The sequence below is a fragment of the Lichenostomus cassidix genome, chromosome 15, assembly GCF_008360975.1.
Source record: "Lichenostomus cassidix isolate B80296 chromosome 15, HeHo_3.0, whole genome shotgun sequence".
NCBI classification, from domain to species: Eukaryota; Metazoa; Chordata; class Aves; order Passeriformes; family Meliphagidae; genus Lichenostomus; species Lichenostomus cassidix.
The window spans coordinates 2,655,723-2,676,053 of record NC_139496.1 but is presented as its reverse complement, the minus strand read 5'-3'; the positions used below and the strand labels follow the sequence as shown (position 1 = coordinate 2,676,053).

General features: G+C 42.0%; 1 protein-coding gene and 1 long non-coding RNA gene across 3 annotated transcripts in view; one reads left to right on the top strand and one right to left on the bottom strand.

The window, feature by feature from the left end:
* Positions 1-7,491, bottom strand: part of LOC146430142 (uncharacterized) — a 72,058-nt gene extending 64,567 nt beyond the window's left edge. Inside the window, exon 1 of the long non-coding RNA XR_014855272.1 lies at positions 7,135-7,491. This is a non-coding gene — a long non-coding RNA (uncharacterized LOC146430142). The remainder of the gene's footprint in view (positions 1-7,134) is intronic.
* Positions 7,492-8,002: 511 nt separating this feature from the next.
* The window catches only part of ATP2A2 (ATPase sarcoplasmic/endoplasmic reticulum Ca2+ transporting 2), a 43,469-nt gene continuing 31,140 nt past the window's right edge, over positions 8,003-20,331 (top strand). Inside the window, exons 1-5 of one of the 2 annotated variants that reach the window (XM_085075485.1) lie at positions 8,003-8,331; positions 9,396-9,413; positions 9,505-9,587; positions 16,408-16,512; positions 19,982-20,120. In XM_085075485.1, coding sequence (XP_084931611.1) covers positions 8,214-8,331; positions 9,396-9,413; positions 9,505-9,587; positions 16,408-16,512; positions 19,982-20,120 — 463 coding nt within the window. In that variant the 5' untranslated portion in view covers positions 8,003-8,213. The remainder of the gene's footprint in view (positions 8,332-9,395; positions 9,414-9,504; positions 9,588-16,407; positions 16,513-19,981; positions 20,121-20,331) is intronic. The other variant, XM_085075486.1, reaches the window with a different exon arrangement.

Genomic DNA, 20,331 nt, shown 5'->3' with positions numbered 1-20,331 from the left:
TTGTTGGTTAACAAAAAAGTCAGAGTCTTCATCTACTATGCACTTGGATTTTAAACATTATTTTGCCCAGTTCAAAGACCCTGTATTATGTCTCCAGCTGGCTTTTTCTTAGAGCTATACAGCTGGAGCACAGAAGTGTTCTGAAATGTCCCAACTGAATTTCAAATGAATATCAGAAATAGGCAAGGATATACATGATACATGCAGAATATGTGTCTAGGGAAATCACAGAAGATCTAGTTTCCACTAGTTGGTTATACATAAATTATTTAGGCAGTAAGCCTGTTGATTAGCTGGAGGCAAAGATATCTATTTTAGGTGTACTTATGGTCAGGATTAACTCATGAAACTTGGATGGCATCGCCCATAAAACAGCTAAAATCATTTCAGCAACCTCATTCAAAAATTATATAGTCTATTTTTTACCAGTTTTAAAAATTTGTAAATTATTTTTTTACTTTTCCTTAACAAATAGGACATGATTTTTGAAAATCATGTGATAAATGTCTTACAAAACCACACTAGAAACTATTTAGGGTGACAGAAGAAGAAAGAGGACTGGGAGCCAGGAGACCATTTCTATTTCTGGTTCTGCCATAGACTGTGTGAGTGTGACTTTGAACCTCAGCTCCCGTTTTTGTGAAATGGGGATGACAATCCTGCTCTCTCAGGGATATTCTATAACATAATTTTCATTTGCATGAAGGTTCATTAAATGCTCGAGGCCCTTGATTAGAAGTTGCTAATGCAAATAATTAATCAAATAATGGTAACCACAGTATCAGCACAACTATTATTATTGTTAATAGCAATAGTAATGTTTGTTAATATTATTAATATCAAATTATAAACTCACTAGCATTGTTCTCACAAAAAGCCCAATCTGCACAGAGCAGGAAAATCATTGTAACTCACTTCTAGGAACAAGAATGCTGCCGGCAGAGTTTCAACATGGGAGTAAAAAAGAATTCTTTAAGTTCTCCATCTCAGCAATTGTAGGTGGTAAAAAAGAATATCTTTTCAATAATGCTTTGTGACATGGGAGCAGAAGCAGCTTTAAGAGCTTAAAAGTATTTTTAAAATATGACTCAGGGGAGGTTTTCTTTTTCTAACAGAACTGGGGGGAAAAAAAACCACCCAGGAGTTAAACAATCTTTTAGAAACCCTAAACCGTGAAATAGAACAAGAATTGTAGGTCAGGATAATTTGAGTTCACATGCAACACCATTGACATATAATAAATCTATGCATAAAAAAGCAGAAAAAAACAGATGTCTTATATTGCAAGCATTGAGTTCTGACAGATAAACTGTAAGAATTTCTGTTTAGTGAGTGACTAAAACCTACCACAGGTAATTTGGGAGGTTAAACCCCTTCGAAAACCTGTCATTTCTGTGAAATACCAAGATAGATTGTATTAAGTGGTAGAAATGAGGTGAGGAAATGGAAGCATAGGAGATCGATATAACATTTATTCCACTAAAGAAAAACATGTTCAGGTTTGGTTAGAGTTACATTAATAGAGAATGAAATCAGTCCAGCAGTTTCTTTTTTTCCTCCTGAGCAGCCCATGTTAGGAAGCATTTGTGAAGACCTTAAGAAACGTAGGGGAAGGTGACAGACACACTGTAATTGCACCCACTAATGTTACCAGCAAAATATTGCTTTTTAAAAATCAAAACCCACGTGGATTGTGGGTTACACAGATTTCTGAGGGTTCAGACTGGAAGACTTTAACTGGTAAACCAAAAAGAGCATTTGGTTTCAATCCCTCATTTTGTCTTATTTCATGACAGAGAGAAAAAAAAAATCATCTCAAAAGAATCTTGTATTAAATAGAATTTTGGAAATTCTTTTTAATATACCCCATAACCAACAGAAGAGCTTGTTTGATGGCATACAAGAATTTTACCAGTGTCTGAAAACTGAAGTGTGTTACTGCACTGTATTACTAAAAACTTCCTATGAGTTTGGAGGAAATCCTCCACAAGAAACAGAGCCTTCAGCTAATGTCATAACACAAAGTGTCACACATCTAAGAAAAGTGGCAACCATGTGCCATTAGTGCCAAACAATGCCTGGAAATGGAGTCATCTCCATGAGTAAGAAGAGCTGTTCAATCTTACATTGTTGCTACTCACCTACATGGAGTGCACCTGCATGACTTTCCTTCAGTCTTGAAAAGTCAGAAAGAGTGTGACTTTTCCTTGTGATTCAGCAAACACATGGAATGACAGAAGCCCATGGCATGGTGGAACTGTTCATGGTACTGTGCAATAACTCTGAAAAAAGGGAAATATTGATTATTGTACAAACACCTTGATTAGTGCTGCTGATAGTGCCAAGAGATTAAAAAATGAAAGAAGTTTCAAAACAAGTAATTTAGATGATTTACTTAAACCACAGTCTTACTGTACAAAGCCTGAATAAGTTCTTTGCTCAGGAAGTGGTGGCCCATGACCACCACTACAGTAATTCAGCTTTCCATTGCACTGTTAGGTGCTCTCTCTGTAGCACTATTAAATTAGACAGGTAAGTGCTATGACATCCCATCACCTTGTTACAGGTACAAAATACCAGGCAATTCTGTAACACCTTACAAACAACAAACTACTGTTTTAGAAACATTCTGCTTGGCCATGCAGCCCCCTACAAGCTCGGTAGTATCCCCAGCCCCATCTACAGAGAGCAAAACTGAGATCCAGAAGCCCACAAGGAATATTTATACAAGAAAAAAAATGGCAGCAAGCTGCCAAATTAATCAGAATTAGACCTTAATTAGATGGAAAAAATCAGGTCAGGATGAGATAAGAATTCAAATCACGTGGGCACCAACCAGTGCTTTATTTCTAAAGTTGCTGTGCATTTTTTAAAATAACAGTCCAGCTGATTTCTTTTCCAGGGAACTGACTCACCATCAAAATAAGAAGAAATTATATTTTCTGCTATGGATCAGACCTTGGTTCTGATGTAGTGTTTCTCTCTCCCATACTCCTTGATCTCCTACTGTCACCAGCATGGGATACACAGAAAGATTTTTCCAAGGAGGGAAATTGGGACTATTGTGGCAAATACTCTAATGGAATCTTCAGAGATGAACCAATGGCTATGAATAGGATATAGAAATAAAATAAGAAATCTACCAAGCCAAACTGTGATCTCTCATGGTTACTGTCACTGAGATCAGACTCTGTCTCGCTGCCTCTTTTACACTTCCAAGGCAGCAAGGAGCTGCTTTGTGCAGGAACAGAGATCCAGTTCTAGAAATCTCCCAGCAGCAACACCATCCTTTGTGTTCACAGTCTCTCAGTCTCAGTGGAAGTCAAATTCTACCTGCTGCACACATAGGAACACACATTGCCTAGGAATAAAAATTATTCTGAATATACTCAGATTATCCTAATTATCAACATTCAAACTCATATTTTATCACTGATTTCTCTGCTGGGTTTGTGTAACTGTTTCATCTCAGTATTTTTTGCATTTTGCTGTTTAAGCTATAAGCTTCTTAAAGGGGGAGAGACGAAAAAAACCCCTTGACATAATACCATGAATTCAAAGAGCAAGCTGACTGGAAAAAATAGTTACTATATTTAAACTGCATTATCCTATGACAGAACTGCAGATTTAAAACCTTTCCATTTTGATACAGCACTTTTGCAGCATTTTAATATGCCTTAGTAGATTTCAACTGGCTGAAACATTTTAATAACTGTAATTTCAGAGGAATAAAATAGTACTGTGGGAGGAAGAAACAATGCTCCCATTTGTCACTCATGAAGACTTGTATTTGAAATCAGCTGGGGTGATGAGAGCAGTGAGTTTGGTGGTCTCAACATAAGCCCCATTAGGCAATTAGCCAGTCTGCAAAATCATGACATAATTTGGCACAATTAAGCAGAATATTCTCACTTTGTCTAGTCTCACTGAAAGAGATCCTATTGCAGGTCAGCATTCATGTGTATTGGCTCAACAACTGGCATTTTATGTTGTGCTCTTCCATGCTGAGTTTAGCTCCACTCAAAACTATTAATCTTGTTTGAAAATTGAGATACAAAACATGTGTTTGTGAGAGACAATTCACATTATGACCAGTAACTCTGCTGTGAATCTGCTTTGCAGCAGTGGGGATGACTTAATGTTATTGCAATTTGAAGGAAAGCATCCTGCAGTGCTCTCTCAGGCCAAATTCCCATTTACTTCAATTAGTAAGCATTACAGGAACTGTTTTAATGCTGCTGCCTGATGTGTTGGCTGCTTCTTCTTAATATATTACAGTGAAAAAAGATAGTAGGCCAAATGTACTAATATATACTTCCATTACGTGAATGGAATTTTCAACAAGGCCAAAACTGCCCCATTTTGTTGTGTTTCTTGCCCAGGTACCACTCTAAGGGGTTCCACTCTAATAACAAACTGCAACTTTGCAGAAGCAAAATGAATTGATTTCCTGCCTTAAAAATGGAGGATGTAAAGCTCTCTGCACCTGCTGGAAGCATGAATTGCCTGGAAGCTTTCATGGGCTCTTCTGCTTCAGGCAGAGCTGAGGTGCTGTCATTCTGATTTGGGTCAAAATAACTGTCTTTAGATAATCATCTCCTTTAGATAACCATCTTCTTTAAGAGACAAGACAAATGTCATAGGGAGCGTTATGAATCCTTGCAGAGAGATGGGAAACAACACTGATTTCAACTCCCAATTCTAAATTTGTATGATCTCGAGTGATGCCAAATTTAGCAGGTACTGCTTCTGCTGCAGTGTCTACATGGGTATTTGTAGCTCATTCTGCACTGTGCTGTCTAGACCATGAATTGTATCTGCAAATGTTTCTCAAATGCGTAGCTGTCAGAAGATTTGGAAGGTATCACCTGCAAAGGAATCCTCACTGGCCAGCAGCATTTCTAGGGAACGACAGGGAAAGGACTGTGAAGGAAATGCAGAGAAAGAACTGTAGAACAGTCCTTAATTCAGTCATTCTTCTCTCAAAATTCACTGAGCCATAACAGAGCACATGACAGAAATAAACACAGGCACAGGACTGTGCTTCCAGGTTCTTTCCAGATTTTATATAGAGTGGGAAAAAGGGGGAAGAATCAAGTCCTCTATAATGAATGCATGAGAGAGAAACAATGAAGGGGAGTTGTCAAACTGTAGATGAACTAGTGAATCCCAGAGAATGCCAAGAGTTCTCCAGGATTTGCTAGAATTCAGACTCTGTTTGCCTTCCTAGCAGCATTTCCTCCTGTTAACAAGTTAGATTGAAAGAACACAGTATCTACATTTTTATACCCTCTGCCAAGCTCTAATTGCATGTGCCATGCCTCTGGTATGCTTAAAATAATTTTCCATAAGCCCTTTTGGAAATACGCACAAAAAGGAAATCAAGAATGACATAGGAAATAAAACACAGGGAGAAATAATATGAAATGTGACCTGGGTTTCTTTGAAAACTGTTACAGATGTTTAATTGTAATACTTTGAAACAGTAAAAAAATTAAAGGCAGGACTTTTAAGTCCTTTATGGGTGCACTTGTATATGAAGGCTAGTTAATATGCTTGTGTGTAAAAATATTGCATGGTAAATGTATTTTTACAAAAAACTTACATATAATGCAGGTTTTGTTAATGTGGTAGAAGGGAAGAAACTACTCATATAGATATCCTGAGCTGTTAGTGAAATATATTAATTCAAGCAGCTGGCATTATTTCATTTAGAATTATTGTGGAAACAATGTATTTTCAATTTTGCATATGCATATGTACATGTTCTGGGGATAGTGACATCATGGATTCATACCATATCAAGAAAATTATTAAAACTGCTTAAGAAATTACAGTAAACTACATAAACTAAATACACCTGTCTCGTTGACATTCTTCACCTCTGTAACATCCTAAGTCTATTTAGGTATAGAGGGAGGTATGAAAAGCAACATAACTGTATTGATGCAACATTTGGCCATGCTGATTAATCCTGCTGATAAGCAAGATGAAATTAATATGGGCATGGCATGGAATAAGTAATTGCCTTACCTGAACTAGGTCATCAGATCTGAGGAATTTTCATTCAGAACTGCCCTGTGAAGTGTAGGTTGTCAAGTTATCCTTCCTTGGACCTTGGCCATTCACAGAGGAGTCTTTTAGAGCAGTTGTACTTTTATTAGAAAGGATACAGGGCCACATGTACCCTCGAACACCATAATTTTATATGGGCTGTCCCCTCTCCATCCCCTTTTTTGTAACACAGCGCTAAAACTAAGATATCTCACTCCAGATCAGACATGCAGTTTCTTATAGCGTGGTGCTGTGGGTGGTTTATAAGTGGTGGAAATGCAGATTGTATGTAGGATCTGCATTTATGTAAGCCAGCACACATGTAGGGATCAGCTTTGGTATTTGCACACACACATGTACACAAGAACATTGCTCAGCACCAAGCTCTGAAGGGAAGGTGTTTATACTGCTGAGCTGCTTGCTGTGCTGTGTGTGTCTCGCAGGTGTATTAATGTCAGCTGGCGCCGATTTCTCTCTGGTTTGTGTTCACTGATGTTCCTGTAAATTACCGGGTGGGATTGGATGGATCAGTCAGTTTTCTGTGCTCCCTGTCGGTTCCTGTGCCTGTGCCAGAGCCGAGATGTGGTGCTGAGGAAAGCTGGTAGCTCACCCCACACTGAAATCATTTATTCCCCCTCACGTTATCGCGGGGACTGAGTGTGCTGTCACTGCCATGTGTGCGACGGCAGCTGGGGACACTGCTCGGTGCCAGCACAGGGCAGCACCTCTGCAGTGACCCCCCTGTCACAGCACCGAGGCACACTCGTGAGGGACGAGGTGCTGTCGCGACAGAGGCTGATGCAGCCCCACAGAATCACAGCCTTGAGGGCTGGAAGTGACCTCTGGAGCTCATCCAGGCCAACCCTCAGGCAAGGCCGGGTCACCTGGGGCAGGTGACACAGGAAGGCGCCCAGGTGGGTTTGGAATGTCTCCAGAGAGGGAGAATCCATGACCTCCCTGTGTAAATCTCACGCTCACACTCTGACTGGATGATGCTCCTGTCGCGACATTGCGCGCCAGCCCCACAGTCACCCTTCGACCGGATGATGCTCCTGAGGTGGGGGCCAACCCCACACTCACCCTCGCACTGGATGAGGCTCCTATCGCGACAGGGCGAGGACACTGCTCACAGGACGGCTGGCGCTCCTGTCGCGCAACCCCCCTGCTCCGAGACCCCTGTGGCGGGCAGCTCCCCTCAGGCCGCCCCGCTCCCCTCAGCGCGGGGGGCTCCCCTCAGCGCTTCCCGCCGCGGCGGCAGGGCGGGAAAGCGGGCACCGCACCTGCGGGGCTGTCCCCGTGCGCAGCGGAAGCGCAGCCGCCGGCGGGCCCCGGGCGGGAGCACGGGCAGAGCGCACCGCGCTGCGCAGGGGCCGCGCCGCAGCCATCGCCTCCGCCCCGCGGGAGGGGCCGCCAGCACGCCCGCCCCGCGCCGCGGCCTCGCCAATGAGCGGCGTCCACATGCCGCGGCGGCGAGAGAGCACCGGGCGGCCCCCGAGTTACATTAGAGCCGCCGCTGCCGCTGCGCGACCGGAGCGAGCGGAGGCAGCGGCGGGCGCGGGGGAGCCTGAGCCGTGACGGCGACAGCGGCCTGGGCCGGCCGGCGGGGATCGGGCTGCTAGAGAAGGCGGGAAGGGGGCGATACTGACCCTTCGCGGGCAGCGGGGCAGCTGCGGCTTTTTCTCCCCCCCGCCGTTAGCGCCCTCCGCTACCGGGGGCGGCTCGGAGCCGCCGAGGCGAACGGAGAGGCCGCTCGGCCACCTGGACGCGGCCCATCCCCGCAGGGACTCGCCTCGGGGGCCCGCTTGCTCCCCGCCCGAAGCCCCTGGTCCCCGCCGGAGAGGCGGCTCGGCTCCCTCGGAGGCGTGAGGGGTGGGAGGGGGTGGGGGCATTTTTCTTTTTTTTTTTTTTCCTTTCCCCCGGTGGCTCTCCCAAATTTTTTTTTTTTTAAATTTTTAATTTTTTTCCTGCCCCTCCCGGCCTCCTCCGCGAAGAGCAAGGTGTGCTGGGGCTCGTGTGCGGCGGCAGGGGGTCTATGGTGGTAGCCCGGGGGTGCTGAGGGCTGAGGAGGGTCTCGCCGCCGCCCCCGCCGCTGAGGAGGAGGAGAGCGAGGAGGAAGAGGCGAGGCACGGCACCATTTGCCGCTCCCTGCTGCCCCAGCCATGGAGAACGCGCACACAAAGACTGTGGAGGAAGTTTTGGCTTATTTCGGCGTCAACGAGAGCACCGGGCTCAGCCTGGAGCAAGTGAAGAAGCTGAAGGAGAAATGGGGCTCCAACGGTAGGTGAGGCGGCCCCGCCGCGGGGATGCTGCTCGCCCTCTTCCCCCTCTGCTCCCTTTGCCAGCCCTCTCTCCCTCCCCTCATCCCTGCCGGGCCCTGAGCGAGGCCTAACGCGTGTGCTCTGGCAAAGCCGGCATCTCTTCCAGGACCCGGAATAGGAGCGAGGAAGAGAAGATGGCTGACTTGAACTCCACCTCGTGGGTTTCTTTCAATGCCGAGCTCGCAGGGCTGCTCTGGGGAGGAGGGTGTCACCTCCGATCCTTCTCACCGGAGCGGTGGGAAAGCTTTTTCCATTCTGAAATGATGCGCTGTGGGGTTTAGGGTTTGACTTTTTTTTTTTTTTTTTTTTTGCTTTGTTTTGTCCATCTTTTGACCTTCATTTTCCCCAGTTTTTTAGCGCTTTTCAGCCCCTTGTTTTATATCCTTCTCGGGACGCAGAATTCAGCCGATTTTTTTAATCCTTGCTGCTTGGCTGTCCTAGTCCCTTCCGAGCTCCCTTGCCGTTGTGTAAAAATGAAAATCTGTTAGAAGATTACCCCGTGGAGGTGGTTTTTTAGCTCTAACACTGCTTTTATGCCTCTTGGATTACTAAACCTAGTTGCAGGGACATAAAGGGGAGAAATAAGGAAATACCCTTAAAATGGAGGAAAGAATCTGAAATATTTTGAACCAAGTTTGGTGGTTTGTGTTTTTTTTGAAGTGAATGTGGAGGAGAAGCTTTGTCAGAAAGCATTTGAAAAGCGTTTTGAGCCTTTGACCCTTTGTGTGCAGCAACAGCAGAAGTCCCACAGCTGGCTGGAGTGATGACTTGGCTGAATTATAACCCTTGGCACATGCCCGCGAACCTTTATGTGTCTTAAAATGCAAAACTCTCAGGCCCATTCACATACTCTGGTAAAAAGAGCCACCTTAGTGGGGCTTTCAGTACATCCGTCAAATCCAACCCAGTTGAGTGTGCAATTTAGGAACAATATCTGGTGTGGATGCCTGATAATGCTCTAACGTGTTTCTTCAATGATTTCTTTTCTTTGACATGCTTCCTGGAAAAATCTGCCACTGACAGAGCTACCAGCAGAGGAAGGTGAGCATGGTTATGAAATCTTCTGCTAATTATTGCTGATCATTTCTTTTTTAAAATGTGCATGACTAAATGGCTTTGTTACATATTTCAGGAAAAACCTTACTTGAGCTTGTGATTGAACAATTTGAAGACTTACTAGTTAGAATTTTGTTGCTGGCCGCTTGCATATCTTTTGTAAGTATAATTTTCTTTTTTTTTTTTTTTTTATTTCATAGGGCTCTGTCTGGCAGAGTGACATGTTCCAATGTATATGAACTGTACATACTGAAATTATTCTTTTTCACTGGATAGAAGCATAAGATGCAAAATTGCTGCCTCTTAAATGAGTTCCTTGTGATGAGGTTTCTGTATGCTAGCAAACAAAAATTTCAGGGAGCCTTTCATTGCATGAGTCATAAGTACATAACTACACTAGACAGATATTTTAAAAGGTGCTTCTCATTCAACCCAGTTTGCTTATTTGAGGTGGGATTTCCCAATGCTGCTGTTGGCTTTGAAAACTAACCTTGAGTAAGTAAGCGTTTAACTGGACATTCTTCTTGCCTTTGGGTTAATCGTTATCAAGCCCAATGTATAATCATTGGAAGACATTTTTGGATGCAATGCAGACTGTAAATAGAATCTACATGGCGAATATTCCAGTTGCCTTCCCTTTCTGATAATAGCAAGGTGACAGTTGTTGCTTTTGACAGTGACAAGAATGTTGACGGCTGTGATGGCACCATAGTTGACCAAATTTGGTAACTGACCTTTGGATAGTCAAGTCATTAAATGGACATCTTGCTTTGCATACAGGACTAAAAGAAGAAGAACATTTTAAACTTTTTTTTCCTAGGGAAGCATGATTAGGCAATCTTTTCACATTATGTGTAAAGGGTATGTGCTTGCTGAAAAACTGGAAAATGGAGTGAAGGCTCAGTAGAGAAGGAAGGTAAAGGCTGTATTTCTTGGGGAGCTGGACAACAGAAACAGAAGCTTGCAGAATATTAAATTGTTTAGGTAGGGAGTAAAAGTTTACAGTAGACTTTGCCCTGGAGTTGTAATTAACTGCTTGAAAAAAAAATGCTGTTGCTCTTGAGGGGAGTGGAAATTGTGGTGACTCTTTAGCTAAGGGCAAGCTAATTAGGATGGGCAGAGGAGAATGTGCTCTGGAGCTGTTGTGTGTGGTGGGGGAAGGGTTGCCCTGGTGCTGCAGTTTGTGCTGTGCTGGGGATCTGCTCTCCCCACACCAACACCTTCCAAAGGGCTCTGGTAATTCACCAATACCAGCTGAGCAGTGACTGGTGACATCAATCTTGACTATGGAGACAGATGTGCTTCACTCTGTTTCCTGGAGAGGAAATCAGGCTGGCTATTGAAAATTGAATAAACAGTCATTCAAAGGCTTTTTTTTTTTTTTCCCTCCTCTTTCCCCTTTTCCTCGCAGAGGGTGAGAAGGGGATGTATTTTTGTTCCTGAAAAGTCAGGAGTGTTTCTGTCATCCCATGAGATGACAGCACAGAAGTTTGTTAGCCTTCCGTGCCAAGGTACATTAGTTGTTTTTATTATAAACAAGAAAGTGAAAAATCAGATTCACCAAACTGAAGCTTTCATTGCTGAATCTGAGTGACTGTGAGACCAGACTGACAGAGGTCATAGAATATACACTGCTGAGTCCTCTTGGAAAACTTGATTAGTAGCTGAATTCAGTTGCTTTTTTCAGTATGGTTAATTTTCCTATCTAATTAAGAGGAGACTGTCGTCTAATGGAGTGTGGAATAGATCTGGGTTCTCTGCTTCTGTGCAGCTGACATGGTACATGACCTTGGGCTACTGCTCTGCCTTTTGTCTCCTATTTTAGAGTTACAGAGGCACGCTAAATTGATGTTAGAAGTAAAGATTTTTCTCTGATGAAAAGTAAAAAACCCCTAGATACATGATAATTTTGGTACTTCAAAAGCTCTTCCCCTTTGTGGTTTTTTTCTGGTGTTTTCTTTGCTCAGAAAGTGATCATGTTGTCTGTTTTTCTTAGGTTTTAACACTTTTTCTTGATGAAAGCATAATACAGACTTTCGCAGTAGCTGTAAAGCACCGTTGGATATGTTGATACAAGGATTGCATTACTGCAAAAATAGGATGTAATTACATCACCTAAATTCTGGTGTTCTTTACCAGCTGCACATTGTCAGTTTAGAAAAATTAAGATTTGGGTATGAGAGAGAGGATCTCAAAGTGTATAGATTTTTTTTTTTGTGTGCGTTGAGGGAGTTTTTATGGTGGTTGTGTCGCAATCATAAATCATATTAGTTTATTGCTGTTAGAACTGCCTGCACAGTAACACACATTGGTAGCACTGACACCTGCATTAGGTTTTTGTGCAGAAACATCCCTTCTTACATAGAGTATAAACTTCAGTGTTCAGAGTGCCTTTTGTGCCCTCTGCTCCCATACTGCCTGTCAGGTAGGTGTCAGTAAAATAAGTCAGAGCAGCAGCTCAATCTGTGTCACCCAGGCTGATTGCCGGGGTCAGATGCTGTGTGTTTGTGGGCTGTGGATCCTGTGTCCTACATTCCAGGTCAGAACTGCTGCTAGAGATGTGGCTGGTCAGTGGAAGCCTTAAGTATGGCTTTTGAAGTATGAATAATTGCTGATGGTGAGTAAATGGATCTGTGAAGAGACTTCTCTTGGTCTTCTGTTAGGTCTGTGAAGCCTCTGTAGAAATAAAACCGCAGAGTGTATTCATGGCTTTTAATTCTTGATACATGTGTAGCATGTGCTCACATCTACAGTGTTTACTGAAAAGAACAGCTTGCTTTGCTGTGTAAATGATTTTGACAGGTTGCAAGATGTTAACTGCATCTGATGTCGAATAATTCCTTGTTAAAGCGTGGATGCTCTAAGCAGTGATGTGTGCTGAACTCTGCAATCTCAGCTCTGCATCGCACAGTGGATTTCCTTCTACAAGGTGCGACGTAGGCTATAAACTCTACCAAATCTTGAAGTATTTATACAGCATCCTAAGAGCATTCCCTCCCCTCAGTTATTTCTTTGATTCCTAACCTGGCTTAGAAGTGAATGTTCTGGGAATGTTTTCTAATAGTGGATGTATGTGTTTAAATTAAAGCAATACATTGTGCTTTATAGATTGTTATAGCCTGTAAATTAGCATGAGTATAACCTAGCTTGTGCTAAAAGGTGAGCAAAGGTCCTCTTGGAGGAAGTAGGATGTATCAATAACAATGTTGCAGGATTTGCCCTGAAATCACCCCAAAAGCTACCTGTTTAGGTCAGCAGCAGTGAGTGTGTAGCACAAGATAAGGGTTGCTGTAGGACATGACACTGGCATACTTTTAGCTAAACTTAGATTGCTCATTAGCACAAGGGTAGGGGTGATAAAAATGTGAGAAGTCATTGTGATTCCATTTTATGATGTAAAAATTAAGCTGTGGGTGACAGGTATTTTTTTCCGTTATTGCTACAATAAACAATGTGTTTATTTTCAGAAATACAGAGTAACATCTGAAGGGTGCTTACCATCTATTGACTCAGTAAAATTCTTAATTTTGGGCTTATACATGTGGTCAAGATGTCTTGGTTTGTGTTTGAGATTTTTTTTCCCCCTGCCCTCCTTCTGTAGCAGACAAAAATCTTTACTGAATCATGGAATTAAAATTGGGAGCTTTTTCTTTAATGTTATATGTTGTTCAGTATAACTCACATGGATGGAACAGGGGTCAGCGCTACTGAAATAGTTTGCATCTGCTTAATTTTAAGCTAATTTGTGTTTAAAGAGAAGTCAGTAAAAGAGGGTTTTCTGAGCAGTAGTTGAGACTCTATCCAAAATATACTGAAACTTAAATCACATTATCTTGTGAGAAGAAAACTCTTAAAAATAGTCCTACATTTTATGCTTTAATTAATCCAGGGCTTCTTTTTGAGATCTTACCTCTCCCAGCTTGCTTCTAAGTTTCCATTGTCAAAATGAAAACCGAACAAAAATCGCTGGTAGGTTGCTGACAGCAAAGTGCTTTTCCTCTGTTGGTGGTGAGCGGGTACAGCCTGCTGGGCAACACAGTTCTGACTTCAAACTCCCATTCTTCAATTCTGTTGTTGTTACTTAATGATACATAGTCATCTGAGGTAACTTGTCTCCGTAACTTCCCTGACAATACAGAGATACTTCACTTGTAGAAATGGAAAAAGCTGTAAGGACACTTGTTTTAGCTACTTCCATCAGTGCTCATCTCATTGCTGGCTGACTTTGGCATTGTACTTCTGCCTTCTTTTTACAACTAAGTGCTGTTTGTCTGTCATTGTGTCTTTGTTTAAAATAGGCTCTGCAAACCATAGCTTCAGCAGCCCTAAAGCAAATATGTTGAATGAAAGTTGTCCTTTAAGCTGCTTACGTTGGCTGTTGATATGAAACTTTTATGTCTTGCTATTATTTCCATTATATTTTAGGCTTGCATTTCTTTGGAGCACTTATCTTATTCTTTTCTTATTTTTCCTATTCTTTCTTAAATACATGGTAACTTTACCTATTGGCAGTACTGCCTGACCAGTGCATTGGAGATCAATGACCTGGAAATTAAGCTGTTCCTACATGTGAGTCTTAAAGTGATTAGGACTGAAACATGGTGGGGCCCTTCTGAGTAGAAATAGAAAAAAAAAAGAGATCTCTCAGTGTAAACCTCTCCAGGGTCTTAAAAGTGTGCTAGTGGAAACTTTCTGACAAGGACTCAGTGACTTGGACAAGAACTGTCTAGTCTTTACCAGGCATCAGCATATGGTTTGTTGTTACTAAAAATGCAGAGCTAAATGCTTGTTATTGCTTGTTCTCCTTCCTCTTTGTTTTTCTTGGGTTTGTTTTGTTTTTTACTTCAGGCTGCTATCAAATAATAAACCTAATCTGTCGCAGAATATGTGTTGTGTTGCCACAAGTATCCTAAATGGAATTTTAGTGTAGCTGTAGTCTGCTATAGCAAAACCAAGAACTCGCAATGTATCTGGTTTTTTTATGTCTATATTTACTAAATTGTTCTAGAACAAGAGCTTGGATTGTTCTACTGTTAGTAATTGTGTAGAAACTTCTGGAGGGAGAAATGTGTATTACTGGCTTTCAGGATTAACTAGATACTTCGTTTTAGTATTGTCACAGATTGATAATTTCACCCAAAAATTTAAACCATCACACTCTATACTCTCAGGATCTCTAATTTGAGTTCATCTGCTCTTTTTGAAATAATGGCTTATTGAAAGAAAAGATCCCTTGAAAACTTAATTTTGGCTCTCCTTGACATACTTGGATCTTGATGTCCTTGTAGCTACTTTCCTTACCTCTGGAAGTTGTGGCCTTTCTCAATGTTCTTTTACAGCACCCATGGTCTTAAATCAGATAAGATTCTGGTTTCACATTGTGTGAAGCAGATGTGTTACTCCAGTTAACCTTGTAGGTGCCTGCTCAGATAAGAACATCACAAAATAATTGAATTTATTTGCTTTGTTTGGAAGCAAAGTGGGCACTACAAAATTCCAATAAAGAAAGGGAGGGAAGAAATGGATGCTGGACAGCTTTTCTGACGGCAGTGTGTGTGCTGAGAGATCTGGAAATTATACCCTGGGCCTCTCCTGTAGCTGCAGGGGCAGCAGCAGTGCTGGTGCAGAGGGAAGGCTGCCCGTGGCACAGGGATGTGTGTGGAGTGAGGACAGAAACTGCCCGACTGCCCCAGCAGGTCAAACGGCAGGAGGTGTTCCGGGGACTGCAGAGTAGCAGTGTGGGAGGAGGGAAGAAACACCGAGGTGTGGAGAGCATGAAAAATCCTGACTAAATCTGTTCTCTGGGGGGATTACACAGACCCTCCAAAAGTTGTGTTGCCAGTTGGAATGTTTCAGTGGTATTAATCACAACCTGGATCTTACAAGTTTATCCCTTTGTAATAAAAATTTGTTGTTGCGTTGGATTCGCTTGACAGTCTGTTTTCTGCTTGAGGCTTTCATGCTGCTGCTCCTTCCTTTTGACATCCTGGAGTGTCTCACAATTGAGCAATAGCCCAGAGCAGCATGTTGGTGGAATCATGGGCTTGCTTTAGTAACAGTTTGCTCGCTGCAGTCTTCTAGTGATTCAGAGTGCTGTTGCCTGACTACCAGCCCTAATTATCTCAACACGTTGTTCCTATTTACTGTCACTTTCCCAGCTTCCTGTTGCTCAACATGTTGATGAAAACACTCTTCCTCTCTGGCCATGTTAACTTGACTTTTCATCAGTGACTCCAGCACTCTGCAGAGGGCCTGACACATTCAAGTCAAGTGAATGACTGATGCCTAAAACCAGAGTGCACTTTTAAAACAAATGAATTAAAGTAAAATCTATGTGGAGCTTCTTCTGCAAGTCCTCAAGTTTGATTTATCTTTTAAAATCCAGTTTTGAGTTTTGTCAGCTACTTGGCTCAGAATCCATCTTCAAATATAACTATACCATTCACTTAGATGCGTCAATAAGACACTACTTGTATTTAAATAGATGTTTATTTTTCGTATCTACCCACTGAAAACTTGTAAAGCTGTTTTCATTTGTGTGGCTAAGTTACCAGTAAAGGGCAATTAACTTGCTTAAAATTCAGATTCTGGCAAGGTTTTAGTGTTTTAGGTAGTCAAACTAATCTGTCTGTGTCCTGTTTTATACAGTAATGAAATTATTTTTTTCATTGTCATAACCGTTGTCACAGCTTCTGCTTTCATTTCTGAAGCAACAGTAGCAATTGTTTCCCAAATAAATAGCTTTCTCCTTTAAAAGAAGAGCGGCCTCTGAAATGAACTTTGTACTACTTTGGTAAAGATTCTTTTTCTCCTTTTCCATTGCGTTTTGCCAACTCATTCATGAATTACAAAACTACAACTTGGTAGATTGAGGGGTTTCCAAAACTGCTGAAGTGTAAGCAGTTGAAACTTAGCAGGCATAAAGTTTGCAAGGTGTCTGTGGAAATCAGTAATTTAAATCACTGTGTTTCTCTTGCAGGTCCTGGCCTGGTTTGAAGAAGGTGAAGAAACAATCACAGCATTTGTAGAACCTTTTGTAATCTTACTTATATTAGTAGCCAATGCAATTGTGGGAGTGTGGCAGGTATGCAGAGATTTTTACAGCATCAAATCACAAATGTTTTGGGGGTTTATGGTTTAAGAGGAAGCACTGTACACTGCAGTGTCGGGTGTTCTTACAAAGCAAGTAGGATGTGCTGCTAACTTTGGATTCCTGAGAGTCAGCAAACCATAAAGCTTCTCGACAGAAAGTGTTGACTTAAAGGTAAAATGAAAGCTTCAGAAGTGTTGCCAGAAAGGCAAAATGCCCATCAGTGTGTTTGGCCACACGCTGCTGAGCACATGAACGAGACAGGCCAGAATAAAAGCCTGAATTCAGGCAATAAATCAGGCCTTGCAAAGCTCAGAACAATTGGATTGGTTTGCTTGGGTTTTTTTCCCAACCAAGGAACAAAGGATGGAGCAGTTGTAATCTTGTTTCTTGTCTGTTTCCCCTTGAGACAACTGCTGCTTTTTAGTAAATTATTAATACAGTTTTAATTCTCCCTGTTCAATCACTGTAGAACCTATTAAGTGTACATCCAAAGACTACGTCTGTCAAAAGGCAAATTTCTTCTGAAAACATCCAAATACCATGAAACTTTTCCTACACTGTCAGCTGTGACATTAATGGGATGGTTTTTTTTATAAATCATATAGACAGTAATATCATAACATAAAACAAACACTTCATGAGATGCCAAAACAAAAATGTTCATATCACTTCAGTTTACTAATTTGATCACTTTAGATAGTGGATGTTTTGTGAGAGGGTTTTTTTCTGCAGATAAAAAATATTCTAGAATTTTTATGGTAATTCAAGTTCTTTGTAAGATTAGCTGGTTTTGTTGGGGTTTTTTTTAAAGGAGGGTGCTACTGTGATGCAATTACTTGCTCTCTTAGTGCATGAGGTTCATGCTTTAAAAATAAAACCAAACTGGTCAAAATAACAATAAAAATTAGGAGGAGCCCTGTTAACAGGTTAAAACACATTAGAGAGGACCCTGCATGCTGGAAGAAGTGGCCTTGAGTGCATTCTTGCTGCACATTCTTGTGCTATCCCAAACGAGCTGGCTGCAGAGTATTCCTGAAAATTCAATTTTTAGCAGTAGCCAGCTTGCTGCATAACCTGGAGCTGGTGTGGAGGAAAGAGGTAATGTCGGTCAAGGGGTGACAACATTGCCCCCTTAAATGACATTTCATATTCAAGTCTTCATAAAGTAATTGTGCAAGAGTTAATGTTTAACTTGAAACTGTGAGTTACAGCTCTGCAGGTACTAATTTTAAGCATGAAATGGAAGGTAAATCAGTCTGTATAGTTTGAGGATTTTTCTTGTGTAGTTGTTTCCCCGTTGTTGGAAATAATCAGGTTTCTTTCAGATGTGACAGTATGTAAAGAATACCTCTGTATTTTTCTACATTCATGGAACTTTATTGTGCAACAGTTGCTGCACAGATGAAGTGACTCATTCCCTTGTTCTAATGGGCATGGAAAATCAGTCACAGTACACAATCTCCACCCATAAATGTATCTGTTCCTACAGGTACCAGATGTGAGCTCTGAGTCACAGCCATGGCTCTGCCGCCCTCAACCTTTCCTCTCACGTGCACTTTTCCCCAGGAGCCACCTGCCAGTGCTTCAGTGCCTGGTAGGATAGTCTGGCTACCAAAACTTCAGGCAAACTGAGAGCAAAAGGATTCAGTCTAGCACCCTGAGCTGGCTGAACGAGCTGAATCACAGAATTGTTGAGGTTGGAAAAGATCTTTAAGATCAAGTCGCACCGTTAACCCTGCGTTGCCAAGGCCACCATGAAACCATGTCTCTGAGGGCCACATGTGCATCTTTTAGACACCTCCAGGCATGGTGATTCATCCACTTTCCTGAGCAGCCTGTTCGGATGCTTGACAGCCATTGCTGTGAAGAAATTGTTGCTAATATCCATTCTGAATCTCCCCTGCTGCAACTTTGCTGTTTATTCTTGTTCTGTTCTTTTTCTAGAAAGTGACAAGGTCCCCCCTGAGCCTACTTTTCTCCAGGCTGAGCCCCCCCCCAGCTCCCTCAGCACCTCTCCAGGTGCTGCAGACCCTTCCCCAGCTCTGTTCCCTTCTCTGGGCATGTGTAAGCCCCTCAATGTCCTTCTTGTCATGAGGGGCCCAAAACTGCCCCCAGGATTTGAGGTGCCTCAGCACTCTGATCTTACTGGCTGCACTATTTCTGCTACAAGCCAAGTGCCATTGGCCTTCTTGGCCACCTGGGTCATGATATTGAATTTTTATTTCTCCTTTCTGAAGGAAAAGTTGAAGTAACTTTAGTTTTGTGGGACTTTAAGGATTTGCCTAATGGTGACTCCTCATTAGTCCACGGAAAAGCAATATTGGTGTTATGGTGCTGAGGAGCAGAATTAATTTACCTGGTGGAATATGAAGCTGGTATTACTTACAGCTTTATAGGTCTGTGCTTGTATCTGCAGTTCCAGACCCTGAGCTGTGCCATGGAAATGTTAGTTCCTCAAGGCAGTTTTGGTAACACTAATTTTCAGCTGCACTGTTACATGGAACTACTGAGTTCCTCAGCATTTGAATTTCTGATGGTTTTGTTTCTGCTTTGACATGCAGGAGGAATTTTTTATTATCTGAGAAGGCTGATGTATATTTGAAGGGCAGATGTTCTAAAAACTACGTGCACTCCACCATTATCTGTAATTATCAGGGCTAAATGACGTTTGTTCTTGTCAATAGGTAGGGAAATGGAAAATAAGTTCTTTCTCCAAGAGCTGGAGAAGGAGCACTGATAAGCTGCTGGTTTCTACAGTTCTTTATCCAGGTGGCATCACAGCATTGATACCAATCTCTGGTAGTGCTTAGTGAGAGGACTGCAGCTGGGATAGGAAAGCTGTTGTGTTAGTGGAAATCAAAAGGGTTTCATGTGTGGGGATTCATCCAAGTTTGTAAATTGTTTAGAGATTCTGGGCAAGTTTCTAGTGTATGCTTTAATTTCACTTCAGCATGATTTGATTTGCTGAAACGAAGTTGATAATAAGTTGGTTTCATGGTAACTTGATCCTTGATTTCTGTCAGTAAATGAAATTCAGCAGTGCTTATCCACTCCAGGCTGAGTCTAAGCTGCTCCAGCCGAGCTACAGCCAAAACCTACATCCACGAGCCTTAATTCTGCTTAATGTTTTTTTTTTAAATGTCAAAAAGCATCCATATGTAACGTGGAACTCCTTGTGTGGCCTCCCTGCAACAACATAGTGGATATTCTTGATGGAAAGTGCTGCAGGGTTTAAATAAACAATTTCTGTGTTCTCAAGGCCCACAAACACCTGAATTACACTCTAATGATTTCCAGTCAGCAACCTCATAAGGGGTGGGGACACAAAATGTTCTGTATGAAGAAATATAGCTGAGCTGAGTTAGTAGTATTCATATGATAATGCTTTCAAAAAATCTGATCTGACAGGCTTATTTTTCCTCGAGGGCTTTCAAAACTACACATTTTTGCTGTCTCTTAGGAAAGAAATGCTGAAAATGCTATTGAAGCTCTTAAAGAATATGAACCAGAGATGGGCAAAGTGTATCGACAAGACCGAAAAAGTGTCCAGAGGATTAAAGCAAGAGACATTGTCCCAGGTGATATCGTGGAAGTGGCAGGTAAGATCCACATATGTGGTACATACATGCATTAACATATTAATGTCAAATTGTGTGGGGCTTTGTCTTAATGATTTGAGGCCCTGGGGGGAGTTTTCCAAGCCTCCTAAGTATATGCTTCACTTAAGAACAATCTTGCTTCTGTTCATCTGTAATTACCTTAAATGTGCATTTGTACTGAGGGGATTGTTTTTTAAATTGCCACTTAGTT